This window comes from Neodiprion lecontei, chromosome 3 (assembly GCF_021901455.1).
Source record: "Neodiprion lecontei isolate iyNeoLeco1 chromosome 3, iyNeoLeco1.1, whole genome shotgun sequence".
Taxonomy (NCBI): domain Eukaryota; kingdom Metazoa; phylum Arthropoda; class Insecta; order Hymenoptera; family Diprionidae; genus Neodiprion; species Neodiprion lecontei.
The window spans coordinates 12,686,342-12,713,006 of NC_060262.1; the positions used below are offsets into that span (position 1 = coordinate 12,686,342).

Consider the following 26,665-nt stretch of genomic DNA (forward strand, 5'->3'; position numbering starts at 1 on the left):
CTCAAGGTCACATTTTTTGACTTTCGAATTCCCATTCCGAGTTTCGATTTTACTTTCATTGTATTAGCTATAGCCCAAGCGGCTGCCTTCTCACCCAAATTTGCGTCCTTTGCAAGAACCCGTTTCCAAGCTTTCTCAGCCAACACCCTATCAGCCTCGTTTCTAACCTCAAGGTTCTCACAATTTTTCGAATACGCCATATCGTGTTATTTACACGCTGCATCGAGAGGATTGATACCGGAATCGCCCCTCGCGAGTCTTTTCGTCAACTTCGTACCAGGACCGCAGTATTGGTAACCGGGAACATGCAACTCGATCGGAAGTTTGTTGATGACTCTATTCACCAGACCCTTGCCACGATGTTGCCGCCTGCTGCTGCTTCGTTTACCTCTGTACGCGATCATGTTCGTGCGTTGACTGAAGAAAAGTGCTTTAAAACGGGGTATTTATAGCAAATCCGATCAGTCATGTCCGAGATGCGGTTTGAGAAACAACCTACCAAGCTTCCCGTGATGAATTCTGACAAACTTTCGGAGCAAAATGTCAAAAGGCACAAACGGCACGGTAAATTACTCTCGAAGAGTGTACGTGCGGTATTCTGTGGACCGTCGAATAGTGGTAAAACTAATGCGTTGCTCACACTTATAACCCATCCCAACGGACTCAGATTTGAAAATATCTACATCTACTCGAAATCTCTCAATCAACCTGAATACCGATTGTTGAAGCAATTGCTGGACCATGTTGAGAATACGGAGTATTTTGCGTTTACCGAGCGTGAGCAAGTGATTTCACCGGAATAAGCACGGCCCAACTCAATAATCATATTTGACGATGTAGCGTGCGAGAAGCAGGACAATATTAGAGCCTACTTTTGCATGGGTAGACATCACGACGTCGACTGTTTCTATCTCTGTCAGACGTACGCGCGTATTCCCAAACATCTCGTGCGCGACAACGTAAACTTACTCGTGTTATTCAATCAAGACGATATAAACCTGAGACACGTATACAACGACCATGTAAACACCGATATGTCTTACAAAGAGTTTAAAGACTTGTGTGCGGCATGCTGGAACGGTGACAAATATGGGTTTCTGGTGATCGACAAAGACAGTGAGCCCAACGAAGGACGATACAGGAGGGGATTCGATTCTTTTCTTAGCCTGGAAAAGGAATAAAATCTAGCGTTGTCGAGCGAGAGACGCAGTAGCGTTGCAGACTCAGTTGTGTCAACATGCAGAGCTCTGAAATTTCCAAGCAAAAAGATGTCCTACACAGATGTCGATTCCTTTGCTTCGGCGGGGGATGAAACAGTCGTAGAAACACCGGTCGAGAAAATCGAGGACGAGTATTTTGCACTGATGAGAGATGCGAAGACAAAAGGCGAATTGGACAACGTGTACGGTGTACGCAACCTCTCAAACGGACTAATGATTGATGATTCGTTGATATCTTTTGAGAGTGACTACGTTCGTATTGGCGACACGCGTTACCCGAAAACGAAGGGTTTGCTGGAACTTTTGTTCAAAAAGAAGCCTGACGGTTCTTCTGTGAGCGCCGGAGATCGGGAAAATTTTAAAAACATAATCCTTGCAACGAACGCGCATAAGAAGTATTACTCAACCGATGGGGCTGTTCGAAACGATAACAGTTACAAATTTAGAAATGTCATTGCCGAATTAATGGATTATTCCCCATCACCCCGCCGAAAGGGAAAAGGTCTACTTCCGCAAGCTATGATCACTAGACAAGGTGTTGAAACGGAATACGTCTTCTGGGATGATCCAAACGAGTTGGTGGAGCGTCTTCGTTTACTCATGGCATCTCAGGCAGCGGGAAATCCGAGTCACAAAACGAAATAATCTCCATTATCAAAGAACTACGCGAAGCAGGAATCATTTGTTGAGCAGCTCTCATCGTTTTTGCGTTCATTACCGAGATGAGCGTCGACGTGTTTGGACGGTATCTGGATAAAAACACGGCCGCGAACACTCGCGGTCCTCCGGGTGTCGGGTTTCAAATAACAGCGGACGGGCATTACGATATACGGAACAAGAGACTGTGCAACGTCGAAGATCCCGCAGAGCCGAGCAATGCTGTAACTTTAAAAACCTTGAGATGAAAATTCAGCGTGCTGCAAAAACAAATCGACAACCTCGATCAAATGATCAAAGCTTTGGAGATCACCACGAAGAAAGCCTTGGGTTCCTTCTACACAGACTTTAAAACAGACAGAGACTTGTCGATTCGAAACGCGGAAATCATTCCCAAATTGGACACCAGACTAATAGCGTTGGAATATGAACGAGAAAAAGCAAGCACTGGTGACGAAACTGCATAAGCCTGCACGCCGGAATTACCCGCGTCGACGTGTAGACGTGCGCGGCATCGACGAGACCTGGCAGGCGGATCTTGTTGATATGACGTCGTACGCTGGACGAAACAAAGGCTACAAGTAAATGCTCACAGTCATTGATATCTTTTCAAAGTATGCGTGGGCTATACCGATAAAGAGCAAGTCTGGAGATGATGTTACGAAGGCAATGGAATCTGTGCTTGTCCAAGGACGGGTACCGAAAAATTTACACGTCTCCAGAGGAACGGAATTTTACAACTCGAAATTCGAATCTCTTATGATACGCTACGGAATCAAACTTTACTCCACGTACAGTAATTTGAAGGCTTCGATCTGTGAACGTTTCAATCGCACGCTGAAAGGTAAAATGTGGAAACGGTTCAGCATGCAAGGAAGCTACAAGTGGCTCGATATCTCATCCGATTTGGTTACGGCTTACAACAACGTCAAACACCAAACCATAAGAATGAAACCGTCGGATGTCACCGTTGCAAACGAGAGGCTGTTATTACGTCAGGCGTACGGAGGGCTTCGAGCGATACCCACCGTATCGGCAAAGTTCAAATCCGGCGACAAAGTTCGAATCAGCAAATTCAAAAATGTCTTCGAGAAAGGTTACACTCCCAATTGGACGACTGAAATATTCACGATAAGTTGAGTGGAAAATACTCATCCTGTGACGTACAAGCTCAAAGACTACCGAGATCAACCCATCGCTGGTGGTTTCTACGAACAAGAGCTCCTCAAGGTTGAGCATCCGGATATCTATCTAGTGGAGAAGGTGCTCAAGAAGCGCGGAAGAAAAATATACGTTAAATGGTTAGGTTTTGACAATACACACAACAGTTGGATAAACGAATCGGACATGTAACTTTTGAATAAATGAATTTTTTTCTAAAAACGTATGTCCCTCTTTATTTTATATCCGACACACAACAAGGATGCGTCTTTATTTTTTAGACAATCGACAGGCATGGTACAGTTATAAATTACAAAGCTAAGATGTAGGCTTGTAGCCCTACGGAAGCGTGTCGGTTGTATTTTGAAACACGATCCGCTTGTCGTCATTCCAGCTCAGTGCTACTTTCTGCTGTTCTACGGTGTATACCTCGTGCTTTCGACTCAATATCAAATGCTGATTTGAGGATAGATTTTCACGGTTCGAAACACATTCCAAATAATCGTTGAAAGTTATTCGTCTCAACGCTGATCCTTTGACACCTTTGGCACGTTTATTGTCTTTCTCATCTCCCAAGACTCGGAATGCGTACAACTTAGCTCTTAATCCTACAAATTCCAGCATTATTTTTCCATTATTCTCATCTTTCATCAAGCCGAGAACTTTTTTGTTTGCTCGAGGTATTCCGTAAACGTTGTCAAGCGGATAATCGGACGTATCGAATTTGTGCAAGTCCTCCTTCATGTGTTCGTATATGTCGGGGACGGTAAAATTGTAAATCAAACTGTCGGTATCCGTGTACATTAATTTTGCTCGGTTGCCGAATTTCTGCTTAATGTAATTGTAATGAAAATCGTATATATATATGTTTTAGCCAGATCCATGATGGAGAAACCTGCATACAATGGTTTATTCAACTTGACTTTCGTCTTACTCATTTCAACGATAATTATATCTTTGCCGAAAACGGTGCAGCTGTGAAAATTGGGTTTGGCTATGGTAGCTCTAGCATCGTATCTTCCATCCCATTTCGTGATCAGTCTGATATCTCTATACTTTCTAACATTTTCCATTGTTTTGCCAAAAACTGCGTTGTTCATCAGTTTGTAAAAATTTTTTTCGAATTCGTTGTGAGATTGTTTGCGCAAATCGGTATTCAAATCTATGTATTTTTTGAGTCACGGGGTTTGTCTGAATTTGAGATCTCTGTGTATTTTGAGTAATTTCAAGCCTAATTGTAAGCATTGTTTCAAAACCCTATAGCGAACAACGTAGTTTTTCTTGGAAAATAGCGTGGGCGTCAATTTCGGTTGCTTACTATTCGAGATCGGAGGTATATGTATAGTGCTCCGGACACAGTGGTAAATCATTATGAATTTCATGCAGTTCCTCAGGATATTCCAAATCCACCTCCAGTATGTAACCAAACTCCGCATCGTCCGAGATGGTAAGAACGTCGCATTGTTCGAAGTCTGATAACCATTCGAAGGAACTGTATGGCAGAGCAAAGCTCATAGCAGCACCGTACAAATTATTAACGTCAAAGTACATGAGATAAGATTCTTCGACCTCAAGATCGAATTCCTCTCCCATATATCTATTGTTGGCCTTTGCGTATCTGTTCGAACACTGTGATACACCACCACGAATACCCTTTTCGATAAACATAACCATGTCTATGTCGGTGAGAAGCTCGAGTTCGATGCCTGTACATTTTAACATTGCATCAAACGACAGACCGGGCGCTGTGTAGTAATGAAACGGGTCCAGTTTGTACGTCGCGCGTCGTCCAACAGCTCTGTCGAAAATTTTGAAAAACGTCGGCCAGTAAAAACACGTCCGTCTGTAAATACAAGTCCGAATACTCTCCCAAAGTTTGAACGTCGAAAGTTTGCCAAACTTTACATGCATGTGCATAGTCGTCGTCTGATATATCCTGATCATTTAATTTTGAGTAAAATTGTTGTTTGGATGGTAACCGTCTGTCCTCGAGCTTCTCCCAACTGTTCATGTATTCGTACGGGAACACTCCTTTTCTGGTCAATAACTGAAATTTATCTGAGCTACGATAAAATTTTCGTGTGATTGATTTCTGATCATCACCGAGATACGTTGCTAATTTCTCAAGACTACTGGGCATGAAACGGTACGAATCTACGAATCTAAACTTTATATCTGTCCACTCGACATATTTTGTAAAAGAAATGTACTTTTCTTTGTTTACGGGTAGAAGCTCAGTTGTGCCCTCGAACGATGTAGCCAGTGCTTTGATCAGAAAATGTGAATCGTAACCCGACAGATTGTGGAATATCACTGGGATAATGCGCGAATTTTGGTAATTTAGATTGCAACCTCGGTGAGCAGCACCACGGTACTTTCCCGTGAAATGGCAGTGATCACGATGTTTCACGTCTGTGAGTGTAAACGGTTTTTTACAAATGTGACACACTGTTGTTGAGTGAAATTCGTTGATTTGATTGAAATTGAGCGGTTCCATCGGTACAACAGTTTTGAAATAAACTTCCAACGAATGTGCCAATTCCGCTAACTCGTTCCCAAACCATTGAACGCAAGTCTCTTCGCAATTAATTTTGAATTTTGAAAGCGAATCGTCAAACGCGCAATACAGATAGTAAGCTACACTATACGGTAGATGCTTCTGATAAATTGTTCTTGTACCCATCTTTTTGAGCGTAGGTTCCAGTAAACATTCGAGATCCGCGTAAATGCAGAATGGAACGGTTTCTTTATGCTCGAAATTTTTGAATTTTAGTATTTTTTCCTCATCTGTAGGTAGAATAACTTTGGTTTTCGAGGGTGTACGATTTGTGTTACTGCGCAGAAGCGTCTACAAGAACGGTCCCGCATTTCTGGCGAATATATCACACTGGTCATGATACTGTTAAATAGAATTATTGTACTATTTTTGTGAAGTAATTGTCAACCGTACTCTAAAAATTGTACTCAATAAAACTGTTTTTTAAAGAATATTCATGAAATAATTTTATACCTTCACCTTAGCTCTTAAGAGAGAATTTTTTTCAATATGAAGCTTATGTAAGATTCGACCTTGCTCACTCAAACCGAGTTATGTTTTGCATTCCTAGTGCGATAGTAACCCAACACCGCAGATCCTTGGCTCTGAGTGTACCGCAGCTATCGGCCGACCTTGCACTCCGGTCTTGTCTGAACCCGTCCAAAATTCATCGTAGAGTTCACATTACATGACGCAGCTCGAAAACCTCCATCGTTGCTCAGTGGTGTTCGCAGTAGCATTTTCTTAGATTTTGAGACTCAATTCTAGATACAATTACAAGGTACAAAACGTACGTAGGATTAAAGGTATACAAGATTGATAAATGAAAAAATATTCATAATTTCAATCTTTTTTTTTTGTTTATTGAACGTAAGACTTACACAGAACATTGGATATTTGAATGCGATACTCAGATTATACGTATACGAATTCAAGTTGACCGTACGGTCCTCCAAGATAGCGTAGATGCAACCGTATCTCCTTACTGGCTGTCGTCACCTTCTGGAACAAATCTTCATTTTCGTGGAGGGCCTTGGTCAGTCGGTTGGGCAGAAAAATCGTGAAAGAGTCATCCAAGTCCAGAACGATTTTGTCACCAAATTTCGTTTCAACCCGACGAACGCCACTGACTCGGTATTCGAAGTATACTTCGAGGACCGAAAGCTTTTTCAAGGGCAGAAATGTCTCCAGGCGAGCGACTTCGTTCAATTTTGAAAAGTCCATGATCGTTACGGTCGAGTTGTATGTGCTCGTAATCTCTTGTGAGTTGATTGAGGTCAGATCTGATTTTCAGCAGATGTTTTACTTCTCCAATATTCTTGAGAAGCAGTTCTAGTCGTTTCTTCAATCCACGTTGTTGTTCCAGAGCACTTCTCATTTGCAAGAAGAACAGCTTCAGACTGGCGATGAAGTTTTCACTTTTCGCTTATATAACGTTCCCCCACCACATAATTTGAAATTTGGTGGAGGGTAAGAAATGTCACGGGGCTGATATCAAATACGTATGTTTGTGTATGCGCGCGCACCTTTTAGCATTCCAAGAGCGATAGTAACCCAACACCGCAGATCCATGGCTTTGAATGTACCGCGACTATCGGTCGACCTTGGATATCAAACCGACATCCGAGTAAGTGAAAAACAATTCTCGGAACCAATAATTTTGGAATGTCACGTGGTTGATAACGTGGGAAAGGAATGTGAGGTGGTTGATGTTACACATCAGCGATATCCGAGTGGATAAAAAACAATTCTTCGAACTATTAAATTTGGAATGTCGCGTGGTTGATAACGTGGGAAAGGAATGTGAGGTGGTTGATGTTACACATCAGCGATATCCGAGTGGATAAAAAACAATTCTTGAACTATCAATTTTGGAATGTCGCGTGGTTGATAACGTGGGAAAGGAATGTGAGGTGGTTGATGTTACACATCAGCAGTCCTACCGTGAGAAAGGAATTCGGAGTGGTTAATGTTACACGTCAGCAGTCCTATCGTGGGAGAAGAATGCGGGACGGTAAAAAAGTTCTCGCCCCCGCTGCGCCCTCTACCGTTGGCCGGCGAGCACTACAGACCTTCGGTCGGTAAGATTGTCGGTAAAACAGCACGATTTTGACCCTCGATCGATACAACTGTCGGTAAGGTTGCACGGTTTTGACCTTCGGTACGGCAGACTGTGACGTCATCGCGGAAAAGGGTTTGCGTCTGGGCTGCGCGGAGCGGAAAAGGGTTTGAGTCTGGGGAGAATGTATAGGCGGACTGGTCGGCTTGGTCGGTTAGTGTCGGTAACAGGAATCTGCGTGTAGAACCCGCCTTGCTATACTGCTCACGGTCAAATCACCGATTGACCGGACTATGAGCCAAGTCCCAGGATTGACTGTTATCGTCGTTGCGTACTTTCGCTAGTGATGCTAGGAAGAAGACGCTGAACGTGCCATCGAGATCCATGACCACCCGTTGACCGAACCTCGTCGGCACTCTTCGGATACTCGTCACTCGATACGATCTGAAGATTTCCAAGTCTGCTAGTTTCTTTGTTGAAATACAGCATTCTACTTATATGACTTTGTTAATTATAGTGAAATCCATTTTGATATTTTTTCAAATTTCTTAACTTAATTTTCATTCAAAATTTCAACGTTTTAACTTTTTCATCACTCGGTTCAGCTCAAACTTTTAGTGAATATCTTGTTTCAATTCTTACATGTTTTAAAGAACACGTCAATTTGCTTTTGTAGTTCTTTTTGTTTTAAGGTTCTCTTCATTAGAGGACAATCAATGCAAGACGTATGTTTTGACTTCAATTTCTGACGTTATAACTGTATTTTTTCTCCCATGCATATGTTACAATCTTTCGAATTCAATGTTTGCTGATCGTGGACCTCTAGACATCATGTCAAAACTTGTAAGTCGATTTCGCAGACTGCTCGTCTTCTTCAATTTCAAGATACGTGAACTAAGTAGGTAGGTGTGGATCCAAAACCTTCTGAAATTCACCAATTGCAGATCGACGCTGATCTCTTCGAGAATTATTTTCTCGCAGAAATCCGAACCGTTATTTGCCAAGTGAAATTCGAGGAATGTTTCATTGCACGCTAATTAATGCAGGCTTTCCCGTGAATTCTTTGCCGGCAGATATTCGAACTGCTTTCTCATTCTAAATTTTAAGAATTCGTCATCGCTCACCGATCAATTCAGCATCATGAGAAATTTTTGTCTCCAGAAATTCGAATTGTTTGTCTTTCCTGATTTCGTGGTCACTACTGACAATACCAAAACTGTTTTTCAACTGAAATTTCGAGTATTTGTTAAGTCATTACACCCCTCTATCCCCACTCTCGAAGAAAAGACGATGATGCCACCATTCCCCTCTACCCTCCTAATCCTCGCCCTCGAACAAAGTGTCGGTATAATATTGGTAACGGAATCTGTATCCATAATCCGCTTTGCGCTCACTAATGCCGCGAAAATTCGAAATCACAGCATCCTCGGCTCTACCAGTTTACTAGACCTACTATACCCAGAATCTCCTGTCTCCTGAACCTCGTGAAGAATACATTAAACTGACCCGACAACCTCAAAAACCATCTCCCCCCTCCCATAGCCTAGCCTTGCAGTGTCATTGGCTAGCAGCGTTGACTCACGTTCCTTCTGGATGGATTACTGATCCTATCGTTCTACCAATGCAGCTGCTTTGCCGCAGTAAATATTTGTGCACCATATTGTCTCTAACCAACCACCGGTTTTATGAACAACGATGTTTGTCATTGCCTTATGTTTACATGTATATGCTAGTTAAGACTTTACATTATCACATACTGAGCACGTAAGACGACTTTAACCGACCATATACAAGGTCGCGGTATGTAGGTACACTTGGGGACAATGAATCTGAGATGGCTAATTTTTTATACTAGACAGTTATGTTGGCAACACAGAGAAACCTACAGCGCCATAGTCGGCCGAAAGCGATACAAACTCAATCTCAATACACTGAACATAATCCATGACCGCCGAATCTAACCTTGCAATACCGCGGGGATAATGACTTGTTGACGTGTCAATCCAATTAGGAGGTTACATTCGACGGCCATGGGTTATATTATGTTTATTGAGATTGAGTTTGTTCGCGCTCGGCCCACTATGACGCTGTAGGTTTCTCTATGTTGCCAAAATAACTGTCTACTGTAAAAAATTGACCGTCTCAGATTCATTCTTCCCAAGTGTACATAACGAACTAATAGAATGATTCATACGTCTACCACAAACTAGTAGAATTAACGTATTCATGTTGTTTTACCTACATCAAATAAAGCAAATTCCTTACATATCCTCTTTGTCTGACAGCCTTAAGTAATATTATAAACTAGAAGTGAATAATTAACCCGCTTCAATGTACGATGCTTCAATGTACATCTTTATCACTTACGACATATACTATATCGTTCACAACCACCTTGTGAATACCAATAAACACGCAACTCATGCGCCCAAGCGTCAACCACTTTCCAGTCGCGCGCTACAGCGGACAACACCCACTACGTCACGCGTGCCGCTAGCGCCACCCACGCAGCCACGCTTGACCCGCAATCGGCTCGCGTGGTTTCCCGCTGTCAAAGTGGAGCCGCGGCTGAGATATGAGACCAACGATCTCACCCATCATCAGGACAACCTAGGTCTCACCGACATTGAGCCAAAAACTGCACCCAAGGTTTACCATCACGTTGCATCTCCAGTACGCTACATTCACTTGACAGCACGCAGGTTTTTTTCGATTACTGCATGACGGGATCATCCACTCTGTCACCAGCCAGCTCAACCAAAGGGACAGGCTCCTATAACCCTCCAGCTCCTTGGGTACTACACCCCTCGGACTTCTCTTCAAGGCCTCTGACCAGACCACCCAGCATACTACTCTCTCACTCGGACGTCCGACGAGCCAGAATAACTTCGCCGAGATTCAACCGCACCATCCCAGCGGCTCTGTCCCCGTTCGCGGCGTCACCACCCACTTACACTACAGTGGCGACTCAGACAACACAGTCGGATAGTAAGTGGAAATCATCACAACCAATGACCAGACCTGAGAATCGCCGTCCTCCTATGCCGCCTAGTTCACCGGAGAGCCACTACACGCCGCCACCAAGCACCACACCTATCAGTCGCCCCTCCTCTTCACTTCAGCCTCCACCGCGATACCAGAGGACCACGACAACCCCTTCCATCACGTGGAAACCAAATATTAAATAACTTGTACATATGTAAAATAAATGAATAAATAAGGTATATTATACAACATCAAATCTCATCTTTGACTCAACAGCGATCAACACCTTCCAAGCGGCTCGGTCGAAAAAGCTAGCAACAACTAGCGAACATATATAATCTGCTAAAATAATATCATTTTTTAATTATGTATCACCAACTTCTGAAGATATGTATGTTTTGTTTATGTATCAATATCTGTAATATATTACAACCACATTTTTGACATCTGTTACGTAATCGTATAATTCCATAACCGTATACCTTTAAACGTCCAAATATATTTTGTTCATTGATCGATAATTACAACATATTATGACTACAATTCCGAAGATATTTGTATCAGCATAATAACACACCTACTAGTATAAGAACCCTAACACTCACCTAATCACCATTATACAATTCCGACGAGAACATTATGTAATAAAATTAGCTTACCTCGTGATGAATGATTTGGAAACTGATTGTATCAACAAATTAACTTTCACGCCACCATTTCATTATAGATATGCGGATGACATTCTTACAACGGTACCTAGAAATTGTGTAATATGTGATACATGTGTTTAATAGTTACCACAATAGTTTACAATTTACTTCCAAGACCGAGGTTGATAATTAGATTAACTTTTTAGATGTTCCACTGATTAACAACTCTTGTATCATTGGAACAAACTGGTACCAGAAACGGACTTGGTCGCAGAGGTGCTTGAATTTTAACTTACATCAACTTACATCTTAAGACAACAAGGGAGGCCTTGTTGAAGAACGATTATCCAGTGTACTTATTGAATAAAACTATAAAGTCTTGATATTGCAAAATCCACGGAATTACTCACAGCTCGCTAGTTCACGTTGATAACAATAATCTGTCGAGCTTTATTAGAATGCCGTATGTTGCTGGGTGATTTGAGTCTTTAAATCGTACGTTTAAGAAGTACAAGGTACAATGTTTTGGAAAGTGTTTGAGGGATGTCTACTTATTGTTTGATTCAGTTAAAGACTTGCTACTTTAGAATAAGCACTCTAACGTAGTTTATAAGATCTCATGCAGAGCTTGCAACAAACCGTACATTGATCAAACTAGAAAACATCTTGCAGTAAGATTAAACGAACATAACAACATCAAAGATGCTGAAGCCCGTGACACAAGCGTCATCTAAACATGTAGTACGATTTGATCAATCGTTTGATTTCGACAATGTAAAGATTCTGCATAAAGAACCGCGTTACTATAATGAAAATATGCAATATTGTAAGTCATACCGACTCTGTAAATCTCAGGCAAGATGTTAAAAGCTAAGTGATACCTATGTGAAGCTCTTCACCGATGCTAGTCTCAAGGATAAGTTACTGACTGTTTAGCGAATTGATTGTTTCTGATCTTCATTCTTGCTCTCCTGGTTCATCTTCCTCCTTGCTTTCTTATGGTGCCACCTCCTGGACACAGGTTTGCCGGCCTTGATATATTTGTTACGGTGATTAACTAATTACTGATGGAGGTGTGGATGAGGAAAAGAAATAAAGTTCGGATTGATCCGGTTCCAAACAAATTTAATTCGATTATGTCCTCTCTTTGGTTTAATCTAAATGTACTCGCAATATAAGTCAGGTTAGTGGAACTTCTTTTCGATTGTGGCATTTCCACTTCGATTCTTGTTATTTGATATTTTTGTTTCAGTACATAAAGTCTAGACTCCTCTTTTATGCTAGTCTTGTAAATTGTAACGTGATGATTGTTGGTAGTGTTGGTAAAATCAAATTGTTTCATAATTGAACTTTCAATGTCAGTACTATGAACCATTTTCTAGTATAAGTATAAATTTGAATTTGTTATTGAAGAAAATTTTCGTCAATTTTTCTCGATTTGTAGATGGTAATAAACAATACGTCCTGAGGAGGGCCCGCACTGTGGTCGAAACATCGACAACAAAAAATTTATGTTTTTATTTTGATCTACATTTCCAAACCTTTCCTACATAATTCACGAGGTCAAGAGGAATTCTTACATTATGTAATGAAGTTTCCACCAAGGAAGTGGATTCCTTCCAGTCATCCGATCCCCTTCTTCTCTTTATTCTAAACATTCGCTTGCCATACCTTGACGAATGTTTCTTTAAAAGGGGAGCGTGTTACGACTGGCCTGTCGCCATACGATTTTCCCATCTTTTCGCTGCTCCCTAATTCTCCCACAATCCGTATGGTAATCTTGTAGTCTCTTTCCTGTCCTCCTATTCCCATCTGGCCTGATTCCACTTATTATCACCTCATTCAGCTAATTCTATTTCCCAATATCCCGAATACTCACACCTTTCCTGTAGCCCCATTTTTGTCTCAAACACACTTCTCACTCCAACGTTTATTTCTCATTTTCTATTCCTACATCCAACAAACTCATTTGCTCATTTCAAATCCTAATTTGATCTATTCCAAAATCCACTTCGTTTTCACATTTACACTCCTCAATAGTCTGATAAATCATCTACGTATTCAATGAAATCTTTTCCGTCTCATTTATTGCTGCATCTTCTTTTTCGCAAGCCAAGGGCATTGACGAGAACGGTAGGGACGAAGAAACTCAAAACAACATCTTGGGTGGGTACAGAGACGTATTGATACCCGCTCGTTAATACGAACCCCTCTATCCCGTGACATGATAATGAAAATGCCTTTTTCTAAATTATCAAAAAATTCTCTAAAATTATATTTTCTATTTTTAACATTCTAAGACCAGGCCTGCGATGAGCCAATGCTTTAAATATTTTTTATAGCACATTTGATTTTTTTATATCAACTAAAATGTTATTGAAGGTTGAAGTTCGGTGAAATTTCAATAATATCAGGTTTTTCGTCTTTAAAATGACTGAAAAACATGTGATCAGAAATTGTTTTCTATAAAATTTAGATTATGGTGATATGTCCTGAAAAAATGTTCAATCTTCTGCGATGAAAGTGTATGCGCACTGCTGCAAAAGTTCCTTAAGGTGCCGCTGACCTGGATCTAAAAGTTGTAATCGATCGAAGCGCCCTCTGCGTAAGTTTCCTCGGTTTCAAACCATTCGAAGGTGGTACTCTCCACCGGGGAGTAGTGCAACACAATATTATACAAAACGCGGTCGGTAAGAGGCCTGAATCTGAGTCGGTAACCATACCAACAGGATTGACCCGAATTTTGCATGCAAATGATGACGTCATGTGTGTAGCGATTGCATCACGACCGAACTGATTATTTTGATGGTTTTACGGTGAATATAGCAAATTCAATTTATTGTTCCGTGAAACACCCTTGAATATGGGACATTCTTTGACGAATCGGAGAGATTTAGATAAAAATCGACCGATACAATTTTGATGTAGCTTAAAATTTTTTCACGGGTTCTATATTGAAAAAATAGGGATATGTATTCGAGGATTTTTTTATTTAACATATTTCGTAACATAGAGAGGATCGAAAATTTGATAATTTGGTGTTTTCTGGCACGGAGAACTCATTTTCAAAAATTCATAACGCCGGTTCTGTTTGAGCTGAAAAGTTCGTTTTTTCAACCCGAAGCTAATAAAATGAATTTTAATGCAACAATTGTTTCATTTACGATTAACCGAAATTTATATTGTTATAAATAATTAATATGTTTAAATCGATTTTTAGCAATTGCCTTCACCTCGTAGCGAGTTCTCAGCACGACCATCGTATTCTCCATCAATTCAAAATACGTTATGGATAAAAAATTTGACGTAGAATACGATGGTTGTGCTAAGAACTCGCTACGAGGTTGAGGCAATTTTTAAAAATCGATCGAAACATATTAATTGTTTATAACAGTATAAACTTCGGAATAATCGTTAATGGAAGAATTGTTGTAATAAAATTCATTTCATTAGCTTTGAGATGAAAAAAACGAACTTTCCAGCTCAAATAGAACCGGCGTTATGAATTTTTGAAAGTGAGTCTTCCAAGCCAAAAAACACCAAATTATCAAATTTTCGATCCCCTCTATTTTACGAAATATGTGAAATAAAAAATCCTCGAATACGTATCCCTATTTTTTCGGTATAGAACTCGTCAAAAAAAATTTCAGCTGAATCAAAAATGTGGCGGTCACAAAGTGTTTGGTTGTAAAAGAATGTCCCATATACATTAAAACATATCAAGCAATATTAATTTTACACAGCACGAAGTATTTTCAAAATGATTTCATAAATATCACCATTTACCATTTGTAAATATTTGGAAATATGTTCGAAAAATACGATTGAAACAAAACGGGTACGAATCGTTGTGGTCTCGTTTTATGAAGTTACGCCATCGGTCGTCCCCCCCCCCCCCCCCCCCCCCCGGCCCAACTCCGCTTCTTCTTGTCGCAAACTTGAATGGTCATGTTTATTTTCCGTCCGTGCATTACATTGTATTCGATTATTCGCTCAGTTTACGGATAGTGACTGTGCGCGAGAAAAAAAAATCTTTTTGTCGGCAGACGACTGCGCTCGAACATTTTGTATTTCCAAAATAAAGAGTATTTCTCATTCTTCTTTAGAGGTTTTCTATGAGGTACATACATGATTATCTCTGGTGAGTATTTATACATATATATTGTAACGTGGCAGTTTTACTGCGCGTTCCACACGGCTCCCCGAACTCTAGACGGACCACAGACTTAGGGAGCACGCGAAGTAGACCGCGACTCATTTCGAAAAAGAGCGCCAGGACAATAGTCACGCATCCGAGACTCTAAGAGGGGACCATCGCCGGTTTAGCGAATAAGACTTTTCAGGATTTTTGTTTATTTTTTTTTGGGTGGTGAGTAAACGCGGCTTCGGACAGGGGATCGGCAGCAAATTCGAACGATGTTACCGGATGGCAATCGCGGCGGATCGCAACGAAAGGAGGGCCTCGCACGAGGCTACGGAGAGAGCGTCAACGGAGAGCTCTGCCGCGAGGGAATCCAAGGCGGACGAGATTCCCGTTGGTGGCCGGCGAGCCGTAGCCCCCCCCCTCCGTCGCCCAACTGACGACAGGTGCCCTCGCGAAGTCATCACCCCGCCACTGTCAAGCTACGGGGTACACGAGACTGGTCAGCCAATCAACACCCCGCGACAGCGGAATCCAACGATAGCGATACGCTAGATTGTAAGAATTGCGTAACGAGAACCCCAATGCGAGCGGGAAAATTTTGACTAGGGATGACGCCTATGTTCGGGGCATGTTCGAATCGCGGCTCCGATTTGCAGGACCCGGCACTTGAGTCCTGGCGACAGTTGAGGTAGTTGCGTGGCGAGAAAATTTAAATTAAAAGAAAAAAAGAGCAAAGATAGTGTGCGATTGTGATGGCGGAGACGGACGTCGGAGGGTTTTTGGTGTGGCTGAGGAGCGGTAAGCGCTTATAATTCTTTGCGGGCATATTTCGAGCGCAAGTTAAATTGGCACACCGATAAACGGTCGGCCCACGCAATTTTCGAGTTAGAGTAGCGCTCGAAATCTGTTGCCGATCTCCTTGAGGATGACCGTAGCCTGAGTTTTCGCGATAACGCGTAGAGTCACGGTTTCGCGTGGGGAACAATTTCGGAGTGAAATTGAGTGTGGCCAAATTCCGCTGCACAGGGTCTCGTCGAGTCTGCGTACGTAAAAAGGGTGGTGAACTTAGAGGGAATAGAGACTTCGACTTGAGCTCGGATGCGTCATAATACGCTATACACTCGCGCGATTAGAAAAGCTTTCTAGAGCGATTAATTTGGTCGCGATTAGCGCGTCGAGGCACGTCCTTTTTGATTTAGTTTATGCATTATTGTGCATCAGCAAAGTGGCGACTAGCGCCCGTAGAAATAAGATACCAGCTAGATTTAATCAGAACCGCAATTAGCGCGTCGAGTACGATCTAGATTACGTTTTTTGTTTAGCAGTTTATAATTAAGTAGCGATTAGCGTCGTAGTTGAGGCCGATCGCGGGCAGCGCGTCGAGTCCGATTTTGTTTTTGGTTTTTGCGAGTTAAGATATTGTTAAGACGGCGACTAGCGCAAGAAGGCCGTAGAGGTCCCCTAGATTTATTCATTTGTTTTTAATTTTTTTTTTTGATTTTGTTTGTTTCTTCCTTTCTTATTTCTTTTGGATTAAATTTAACCCGTTGTATCTGGAATCGCGAAGGACGACTTGCGCAGTCGTATGATTATTTTTATTTTTAATTTTTTTCTTTTGTACCATCGCTAACGAGAAATATATTATTGGAATTTTATAGTGATTTGGCCAAACCACGCATTAGCTTACTTGTGTTACATCTCTCTCTACCCAAAAATTTACCCCTCCCCTCTCCGCGGTACTGAGCTATCGAGTATATGGTCGCGATATTTCGCATTACCGATTTCGAGGCGTGTTAATCACGCCAGGCGCCCAACAAATCTCGCGGTATTGTTTTAGGTCCAGGGTACATCGTGGACGCCGATTTATTGTGTACGAGGTAAGTTCTCGGTTATTTGCTCCGAGTGATCGAGGTGCAGAAAAATCCACGTCACAATATATATATATGTACATTATACAGTTGTATAAAACGTGCACCACGACTTACGTTTTTTCGACTTACGCCGTCAATGCCGGAACGACCCATAGCGTAACTTCGGGGTATTACTGTATCGGAATCATTCTGAAATTGTACATCGCTTGTTACACACAACTCTACTGACAATAATGAGATAATTTTATGTTCGAAGCTATTTTACTAGTGAAAATGGTTTCAGAAAATGATTATATATAATATTGGAACACTTTATTCATGTTACTATAGATATATAAAACAATTGTTGACATCGACGTTGAGGATTACTTTTATACCCTCTGAAATATTAAATGCAAGGAAATAGTATCTGAGATTCGAGGTAACTATGAAGCTGCGGGTTGTGCGAAACAGTTCCTTCTCCCGGTTGATGGGAGTTTCTAACATCCATTGCGAATTAATGTAATTTGAACAAAGTTCACCACTCCATGAAGATATCCTCGTGGCATGTGACATTGCGTCCGTCCAACGGTTACGACGGATTATCCTGTAAAATACAAGCGTGTTCATTTGGTTGTTTCGCTTTTTCAATGCAGAATCCATAACATGATTAGTACTTGTCGATAAAAATATACTTTGGCAGAGAATTCGTGCCCTGCCCTCCTTATCTTATAAGGACACATACAAATACATGGGTCCTCTTCTGTTCTCTTACAGCCATGTGTCGGCGCCATCTCACTATACCCAAAAATGTTAAAAGTGAATGGTCGAATCTGACGAAATGGAATAGTGTGATTAAAAATTTTGATCATCTTGAATAATCCGAAAAGTTGAGATAATTCTTTTGAAATTAAGATATTCATATTTTACGAATCACTCTAAATTTCACCGTGTTCAATATTTTACTACCGATAGCAGATATCTAATGTATGGTCATTCGGAATGAATATGAATGGGAAATTCCTCGTCAAACCCGACGGATTATTTGTAATCGGAAAGATTTTTTACAGAATGTATAAAATGGTAGAAGCCTCGCCAAAAAATGGTACCATTAAACAATTCGTTCGTTAATAACAATTACAATTTTCAATGTTTCCGGATAAACCAAAGTTTTCTACGAAAGCTTATCCTCTCTGCTCGCGAATGTGCTGTGAATCATTTTTCTACGTCAAGTATAACCGGAGATGAGATATTGATTCTTCAAGTTTGCTGCGCGCTCATTTTGCAACAAAATTGAATGACTCGGTGCTTCCGGAAAAAAAAATCGTAGAAATAGGTTTTGACTTTTTATGCTCACATATCACTTCGAAAAAGCTTTCATTGTTTTGGAAAATACGCGGTCACATTTTGTCAGAATGATATTTCTGACTCAAGAGCCTAAATTTCGTCCCAACTGACTTTTTATGGTTTACATGATGAAATAGTAACAGTCGTAATATTTATTTCCCTTAGGATTTGAAATTTCTCGCATATTTGCATCGTACTTAGGGTATATGTCAACACGTGTAAATTTCTCCAATTATCGGACAAGAAAATTACCGTACGATTATAATAATTGAACTCTCCGAGCATTCGAATCTAGGCTCCGATAAAATTGTGGTATTCGCAACGAAGCATTCAGCAATTCTTATGTTCTGCACACTCCTAACAAAAAATCAAAATGATTATATATGAAGAGAACAGAGAAAAGAAAATTTGAAACACGTATACAATTTGGTTACTCAATATTTTGAAAAATGTATAACAAAACGACGATCGAAACAAATGTCAACAAAACGACGATCTTTCGAACGCCACTCTTTCGAAGCAAACGTAAACAAGACGATTTGTTTTCTACATTTTTTTTCTATACTGTGAAAATGCTGGAAGTCCCTCCCCACTCCTCAACGGTACACATTTTCGTAGAAATACAATGAGCATCATGGGTACAGTTAGAACACTCTGGGGCGAGTTTTTCCATACTTATGAACGGTGGTGTGTATTCATTTGAAAAAAAACGGCAATTTCTCAAATAATGAATTGAAAAATCTGAAAAAATTCACGCAGAGTACCTTCTAGTAGTACTTTGATGTAACCAATTATGGGGCGGATCTGAGATGGTCGAAAAAAAAGTGGCCGAGTTGACGGAGAATCCTTCCTTTTCGGGTTGAATTCCTAAAATATCGATTTTTGAAACAAAAGGTGGGAACCGAAGTTGTTCAGAATTTGATTCTCAACAAGTTTGTTGCTATTAATTTATGCCATTAAGTTGAAAATAAACGAGATAATGGAAATATGTCGAATTTTTCGCTTTTTTCAGGTTTAATTCCAAAAATCTTGATCCTAGAAGAAAAACTGTAAGAACTAAACTTGTAGGGAATCAAAATTTATACAACTTTCGTTCCTACGGTTTTTCTGTCAAATCAAAACCGGCCGAGTTATTCATGAAAAACCATTTTAACCTAAAAAACCATTTTTCGAATATACGCATAAGCCTGATTTGGTCGCCATTTTGAATTTACACTCCCAGTGGCCCCTGCGAGACAGCTGTGAGAAAAAAATTTTCGTACAAAATTATTTACAAATTAACCGGGGAATTTCGATATCAATTCTGACGATGACCCAAGAAATTAAAAGGTTGATCGAAACAGAAATCCGAAAAAATTAAATTTCCTTTTCTTTGAATGAAAAAAGGCGTTTTCCCGAAAAATTTCTTAGGAACTTTCGACTCCAATTTTGACAAGGATTCGCCCTGTCAAGTATTTGCTGTGAATTACGAATCACCCTGCATAGCAAGTGCAGATTTGGCAGGATTTTTGTAAATGATATCTATAATTGCATAACAGAAATTTGCAGTATAAAACACTTACCATCGCAACAAACGATTCGTTCGTCGGCGCGTCAAATTTAACCTTTTTTCGGTTCAGCCGTGGGACGTAACTTATCCATTGTTGCACTCACAAGATTATTTTTGTTTGTAACAAATATATGTATACACACTGGCCGCGTGAAAATTTTCACGTGATTAGAACTTGTGACACGGCAAATTACCAAAACACTCGCGTTTGCTTCGTTCGCCGCGAAAAGTGGATGTGGACGGTACGCGAGGTAACGCAGAAGTGACGGCCGCGCGGATAGTGGGGACAGTGGCGTGTGAGGGATAGTACTTGGAATCCGAAGAAGTTGATTCCTTCGAGAGTTCCAAATTTCTGTGAAATATTATAGGATTGTGCCGGATTTTGATGTACAGCAGTAACACATACCCCGACTTTTCGTAGGCCGTGTACGATGCAGAAACCAACCCAAAACTCGCTAGCGTATCCGTAGCGTATACCATCTACGAGAAGTCACGGTATGTAGTTTTATAACGATTTCCACCTAATGAGTAACTTTCAGGTAGTTCGTCTGATGTAAAAAAAAATTTTCGTAGCATCATTCAGAACTAGGCGTAATTGACAAATGAAACGAAGTAAATAAAGTATGAAATCCTTATTTGTTGAGAATTAAAAACAGAAAAAATTGGCAAGCAAATCATCATCAGAATTTTAACAAGGATCGGCCCTGTAAAATATTTGCCACGAATCTTGAACCGTTGTATGCAGTAATTGTATGTATGTACAATGACATAGATTTTTTGCGGGATGTATTTCTAGCATTGTTAAACACATCCGGTTCAGAAACAATTTCGCGTATATATTAGGGTAATCTTTAAAACAGGCTCGGACGATTGGCAACCGTCCCCCCCCCAAATTTGCTATAAATAAATAAATATTGGTCTGTTCAAGAGCACAATTTTTTATCTCAACCCTAAACACTCACGCCTATACTTGCGTGTTTCCTGCAATTTCGGTATTTATTTTACTGCCACATCTAATCTTTCGGTCAATAATCTGTAAGTATGACAATTTTGCGGACATCGATGCTACTAATATAGATGAGGATATCCGGAGCGTATATGGGGCATCCTATGTCAATTATTCGTTATTTATATCTGCCTTTTTGACGAACAGGAATTAATGGATAGGTATTTTCGTTTTTGTTAATGATTTTCTATCAAATCGATGAAAAAAGGCAGATTTAAGTGTTGCGTACTCGATGTAGAATGCCCCAAAACCCTTTAACAAAATAAAAAAGAATAATTTTCTTTGCGGAACTACGACTCAAAACGAGAAAAGAAACCGTATGTTATTTTAATATCGGGTTTTGGAAAAGCCATGAGCATTTAATAAAAAATTGTGCGATATTTTGATAAATTTATGGTGTTTGGATGGGTCGAGACAAACATCTAAAATATTTCAGAAAGACTGCTTTTGGCAGGTACAAGAAAGTGTAAAATTTTCGATAGAATCGAAATTGGTCGGGGTCACGGGTTGGTCGGTTTCGCATGGAATGCCTCGTTCACATACAGTCGGGCTACGTGCGATTACGAATAGTTACCGGGATTGTGAACCGATGTTACAATTTCCAAACGATGCCTTATGATATGCACGAGTTTCAAAATCTAGCGGTTATTCTGAGTGAGTTGTACATTTTTTCGTATCCACCTAAAAGCCTATGCTCTCGTCGGCACTGCAGATTGTTGCTTTAGCAGAAACATAGGGCGTGTGCGTATTACCATGTCGTTTTACCATCTGGTACCGCTTCGGTCGACTACAGCGCTTCTGGAGGTTCAACGTTGAACTATATTACAGACTTCTCGTGCATCAGAACGGGCTCCTGTCACTTGAAAATCGCCCACACAAATCGTGACATATTTACAGAAAACTGACTGGTGCTATTGGTTTTCCCGGATTACGTTTGTGTTTTTGTACGTCCGTATCTCCCTGGCAAAAGTGAAAGAAATTCTGATATCGTACAAGCGGTGAATATTCAACAAGTCGCTAGCCCGATCGGCCATGTTTGACGAGACGTGATTTTATTGAGTTCGTCATTATTTTTATTAGACGTTATCAGTGATCTGCGATAGTAGTGACTGAGATACAGACGTACAATTTTATTCAAGCTATGTTTTGAAAATTTTTCCAGTCAGATTCGTACCCCCGTTTTATCAGGATTTGTGCGGGCGATTTCCCCGCTTCTGACGTCACGAAATATATATAGGACATGCCAGGTCAGCGGCACCTTAAAATGTCAGGTTCGTTTCGGAGATAACTCATTTGGTGAAGTTATTTGCTAGCAATTATTCTGCTAGGAAACGTTGATTTGAGGGCACTTTGCAGCAATTCACTTCTGCAAATTTTGATAGTAGTAGTACGGTGGTGTGAGTCACAGGGTTTGAAGTGTATCAAACTGCAGGTGAAAGAGTTAGTGCGTAAAATAATTTCCATGAAGATTAAATTTTCATTTCCCTTTTATTCTGTTCAATAGAGGAAATCATTAATAGATCATATCATATCTCGTTGGTCTTTGTTGTATTACACAAGTGTTGATTACTATTTTCCGATGTTTTTCTTTGTTTTTTAAAGGATGTCTGTTGAAAACTGAGCACTGTCATGATTGACATTTTTTAAGGTTAGTTAATGTGGCCCCACATATTCTTGCGCCTAGAATTGCGCCGAAAATTCACTAGATACTTTGCCGCATATAATTGTGCAAAGGTGTTTCCCATAAAAAGTTGTGACGTTGCACCTAGAGTGCAAGTCACAACAAACCCCAAACCCGCGGGGAAGAGCCGAACGGGTGAGTCCCGTCCCGTCGGGAAACACCCGAAGTTAACCGAAGCCCACCGACGCTCGGCTGAGCCAAGCGTCAACCAGCAGTACGACAGCACCCTACCTGCAGGATAGACGTGACTAGAGAAAGAACGAGGAAGAGAAAGAGAGAACGAGAGAGAAAGAGAGAGAGAACGACGAGACCGAGGAGACCGGGAACACAGACGCCCCACTCAACACCGTTACACACATACACACACACACGCCCACGACACCAGGTTAGCCTGCAATCTACAGCCGATCTGCACCTCTCCCTCGCAATACCAACCCTTTCTACCTCACACTCCCCATCACCCTACACCACCTCCCCCCCCCCCGCACTACCGACCCTTTCTACCTCACACTCCCCGTCACACTACACCACCCCCCCCCGCAATACCGACCCTTCCTACCTCACACTCCCCGCCACCCTACACACACACCCCCCCCCCCCTCCCCCCCCCCCCGCGTGCGTACCGGCAAGTTAGAATTAAGTGACGCTAAGGGCTGAGGCGTGATCAGCCACCATTAACGTCTACAACCCCTTTGTATCTTTAGTAGTTTTAAGTCGACCCCCCCCCCCCCCCCCCCCCCGATCGCAATACATGTACCCTCCTCGCAAATATACACACAAAGTTTTACCTATTCTATCAGCCCCGTCTCTAATTGTTCCTCCCCTCCACATTATTAGTGCGGACTCAAAACCCGTCACAAAGTTGAATAATTGTTCGTACAATATTCTGAAGATCAGGTAAAACAACTTGTCAAATTGCGATAAAACTTATGAGAGTGCTTACTCTGTTGCTCTCCAATGAAAAACAAGTACGAAAATTGAAAATCAGACCGAAATGGCTGACAAAAATTGATGAATAGTTCAAATAAAATCTAAAATAGGTATAAAGAAAGAATACATACTGTAACGTTCTTAGACGTTACGGAAATAAAATAAGGATTCGTGAGTTTAATTAACGAGACAAAATCAAAGGCGTCAATAAAATGCTGAGAAAAAGCTTTAATGGCAGGGAACGTGTTATTGGTTTAAATTCTGAAACAATACTGTTTTCACAATAATGTTGGTTGACGCAGCAGACTTATTCTTTTTAAATACATAAAAGGTTTATAAACTTCTTTTATCTATGATGACTACTAGATCATTGAAAGGGGGTAAGACGGGTGATTTCACCTTTTGTAACAATACATTAACATCTTACATTTGATTCAAAATATTCTAATAAGCTGCCATTGGCAAGTAAAGTTCATGCAGAATTGATGTTTATTTCTTCTGAACTTGACTGAATGGACTAATACACTAATGAAAGTTTTCGCGAGCATTTTATGATGGTCAAATCACAATACCAGGTGACTAGCTAAACTTTACTCGCGAATTTTGACAGTACAGCAAACAATTAGCTCTGTCCATTTTAAAGAAACGGCCGAATTTTTTTAGGTGGGGATGATTGTCCCTTACAAATCTTTTGGGACAAGAGAATACACCAGAGCGATAATGTCAGCCTTAACTTCACTGCAAAGAAGCACAAGAGGACCGAAACTGGGGTTGTTCCAACGATATGACATTCGAGTCAGGATTGCGATGAAGCCACTGACACCGAGTCCAATAGGTAAGTCAAACACCATTGAAATGATAGAACAATAAGAATTTATCCCTGTTTGTCTAAGAACACTCACAGACCTCATACAGGAACCGTGTAGTAAAACTTACCTTTTTCCTATTCTTTGCGTGAATTACTCGGATGAAAAATGCATGCTAGATTTACACACGAAACTTTGTGAATGCTATGTTACCTTCTAAGCTCATGAAACGCTTAGGAACGTGGGAGTTTTCACACTATAGTTGTGACTGACGGTTGCATCTTGTATGAACGAATTCAGTGTTTGCGATATTAGGATGTATTATAAGTTTCTGGTATTTTAATGAAATTTGAACTACAAGAGTGAAACAAATCTGAGATGAAGAAATCTTTCAAAGTTTCACCGATTACAGGAGAATTAGCTAGAAGTCCAACTCTACCTTTGCAAGATCAGTAATCATTTTGCGAAACTAAGAAGAGCAAAATTGTTTCGCACCTTAAATAAGTTTTGAAACAGTATATTTATCATAAAATAATGAGTCCTGTTTTGTAAAGCGTTCAATTCCCTACAAAAATGTGTGTGAATTTTCGTACGATGCATCGTTAGCTAGTGATAAAAATCAAAAGGAGCAAAATCGGTTTTTTCCGTGTTATTCTTATGGAAAATAAAACAGCGCAGTAGTGTTATATTCCAGCCGATAATTATGGCTGTACCCTGTCTGTACCGAAACCTACTGACGTGGAATTACCATAAGAGAGCACACATGCTCATACCATAGCCTTTGAGATCCATATAGATTTAGATTTTGATACCATCTTGGTGTGCAATGATCTCGCACCGACAATCGTTCATGTATCATTTTTATTTCTTTACTTTACATCTTCAATTTCAACTCGCACATAGACCATATGGGTCTACAATCGAAATTCACCGAACTCAGGTTCACGAACTCTCACTGACCAAACTTAAGGAACGTGAGAAAAGGCAATACGAGCAGTTCACAAAGTATTATTCTTAGAATTCAAATATGCATTCTTGCAACTAACTATCTTGTCAGCATTGCACCGATTGCCCTCTTCAAGACCAATCATCTTGCACTGACGTACCCAAAAACCAATCTGGAGTCTCTTCCAGATTTCCCACTATCCAAGATCCTTTTCGAACCAGACAGCTGCAAATTAAAATCACTTCAGACATCAAAAGAAACAGAACCGATTTAGAGTTCAAAACCATTGCACACCTCGAAATCAAAAAACGCCATAGACCATTCTGCCATCGAGCACTCATATTCAAAAGCTCCGAACTTTAGTACGCTGACCAAGTGAATAATAGTCGAAAAACCGTATTTCGAAAATCAATGTAAAGACCATATTATTAATAATAATTGTGTATTTTAAACTAAAGTGTATGTCGATCGATTTATTCAAATCACGCATAGTGATAGCTGGCAAGATCCACAACAAAGTCCCAGATCGAGACAGGCTGAAAACCACGCCGTGAATAAAGGATTTCTCTCGACGTTCGTCCCAGAACGTAACAGTAGCAATCTCTCAATGCTGATATTAAGAGCTCAAATTCTAACATGCGTATTTTGATGCCAGAATGAAACTTCTGAACCTGTTTCAAAGAAGGAAGACAAGCTGTTTTATTTTGTCGACACATCCTAATATACCGGGATAATCTCTTGAAACTTAGAAATCAACTGCGCATGCGCCAAATAATTCAATCTCATTGGTCGGCGAAATCTTCCCGCAGTGATATTTTTGACTGCGAAGCAGGTAGACAACATATACAAAATGTGGCAGTGCTGTGAATCTCTCGCACGTAAAGTAGCGGATAGAGATTATGTTATTATTAATTTTTAATTAGCATAAATGGTTTAAGAAGAATAGTATCGTTCAGTAATACCTTGGAAGTTAGACGTGTAACGTCATTAACAATTGTGAGTTTGGACAAATTAAAGCGGGTGAGTAAAAATTATGTTTATTGTAAAAAGATTCTTTATTTACATGAAATTAAGAATAAATGGATTGTTGAAACCCAGTAGAAGTAATCTCGGGAGTAGATTTGTTACAGAGCAGTGC

At 40.5% G+C, this 26,665-nt stretch overlaps 1 protein-coding gene across 1 annotated transcript in view; it reads left to right on the forward strand.

Moving 5' to 3' along the window:
• Positions 1-26,665, forward strand: part of LOC124293695 (glutamate receptor ionotropic, NMDA 2B) — a 1,867,270-nt gene that overhangs the window by 224,832 nt on the left and 1,615,773 nt on the right. Inside the window, exon 3 of the mRNA XM_046735718.1 lies at positions 24,439-24,610. Within this exon, the coding sequence (XP_046591674.1) occupies positions 24,439-24,610 (172 nt within the window). The remainder of the gene's footprint in view (positions 1-24,438; positions 24,611-26,665) is intronic.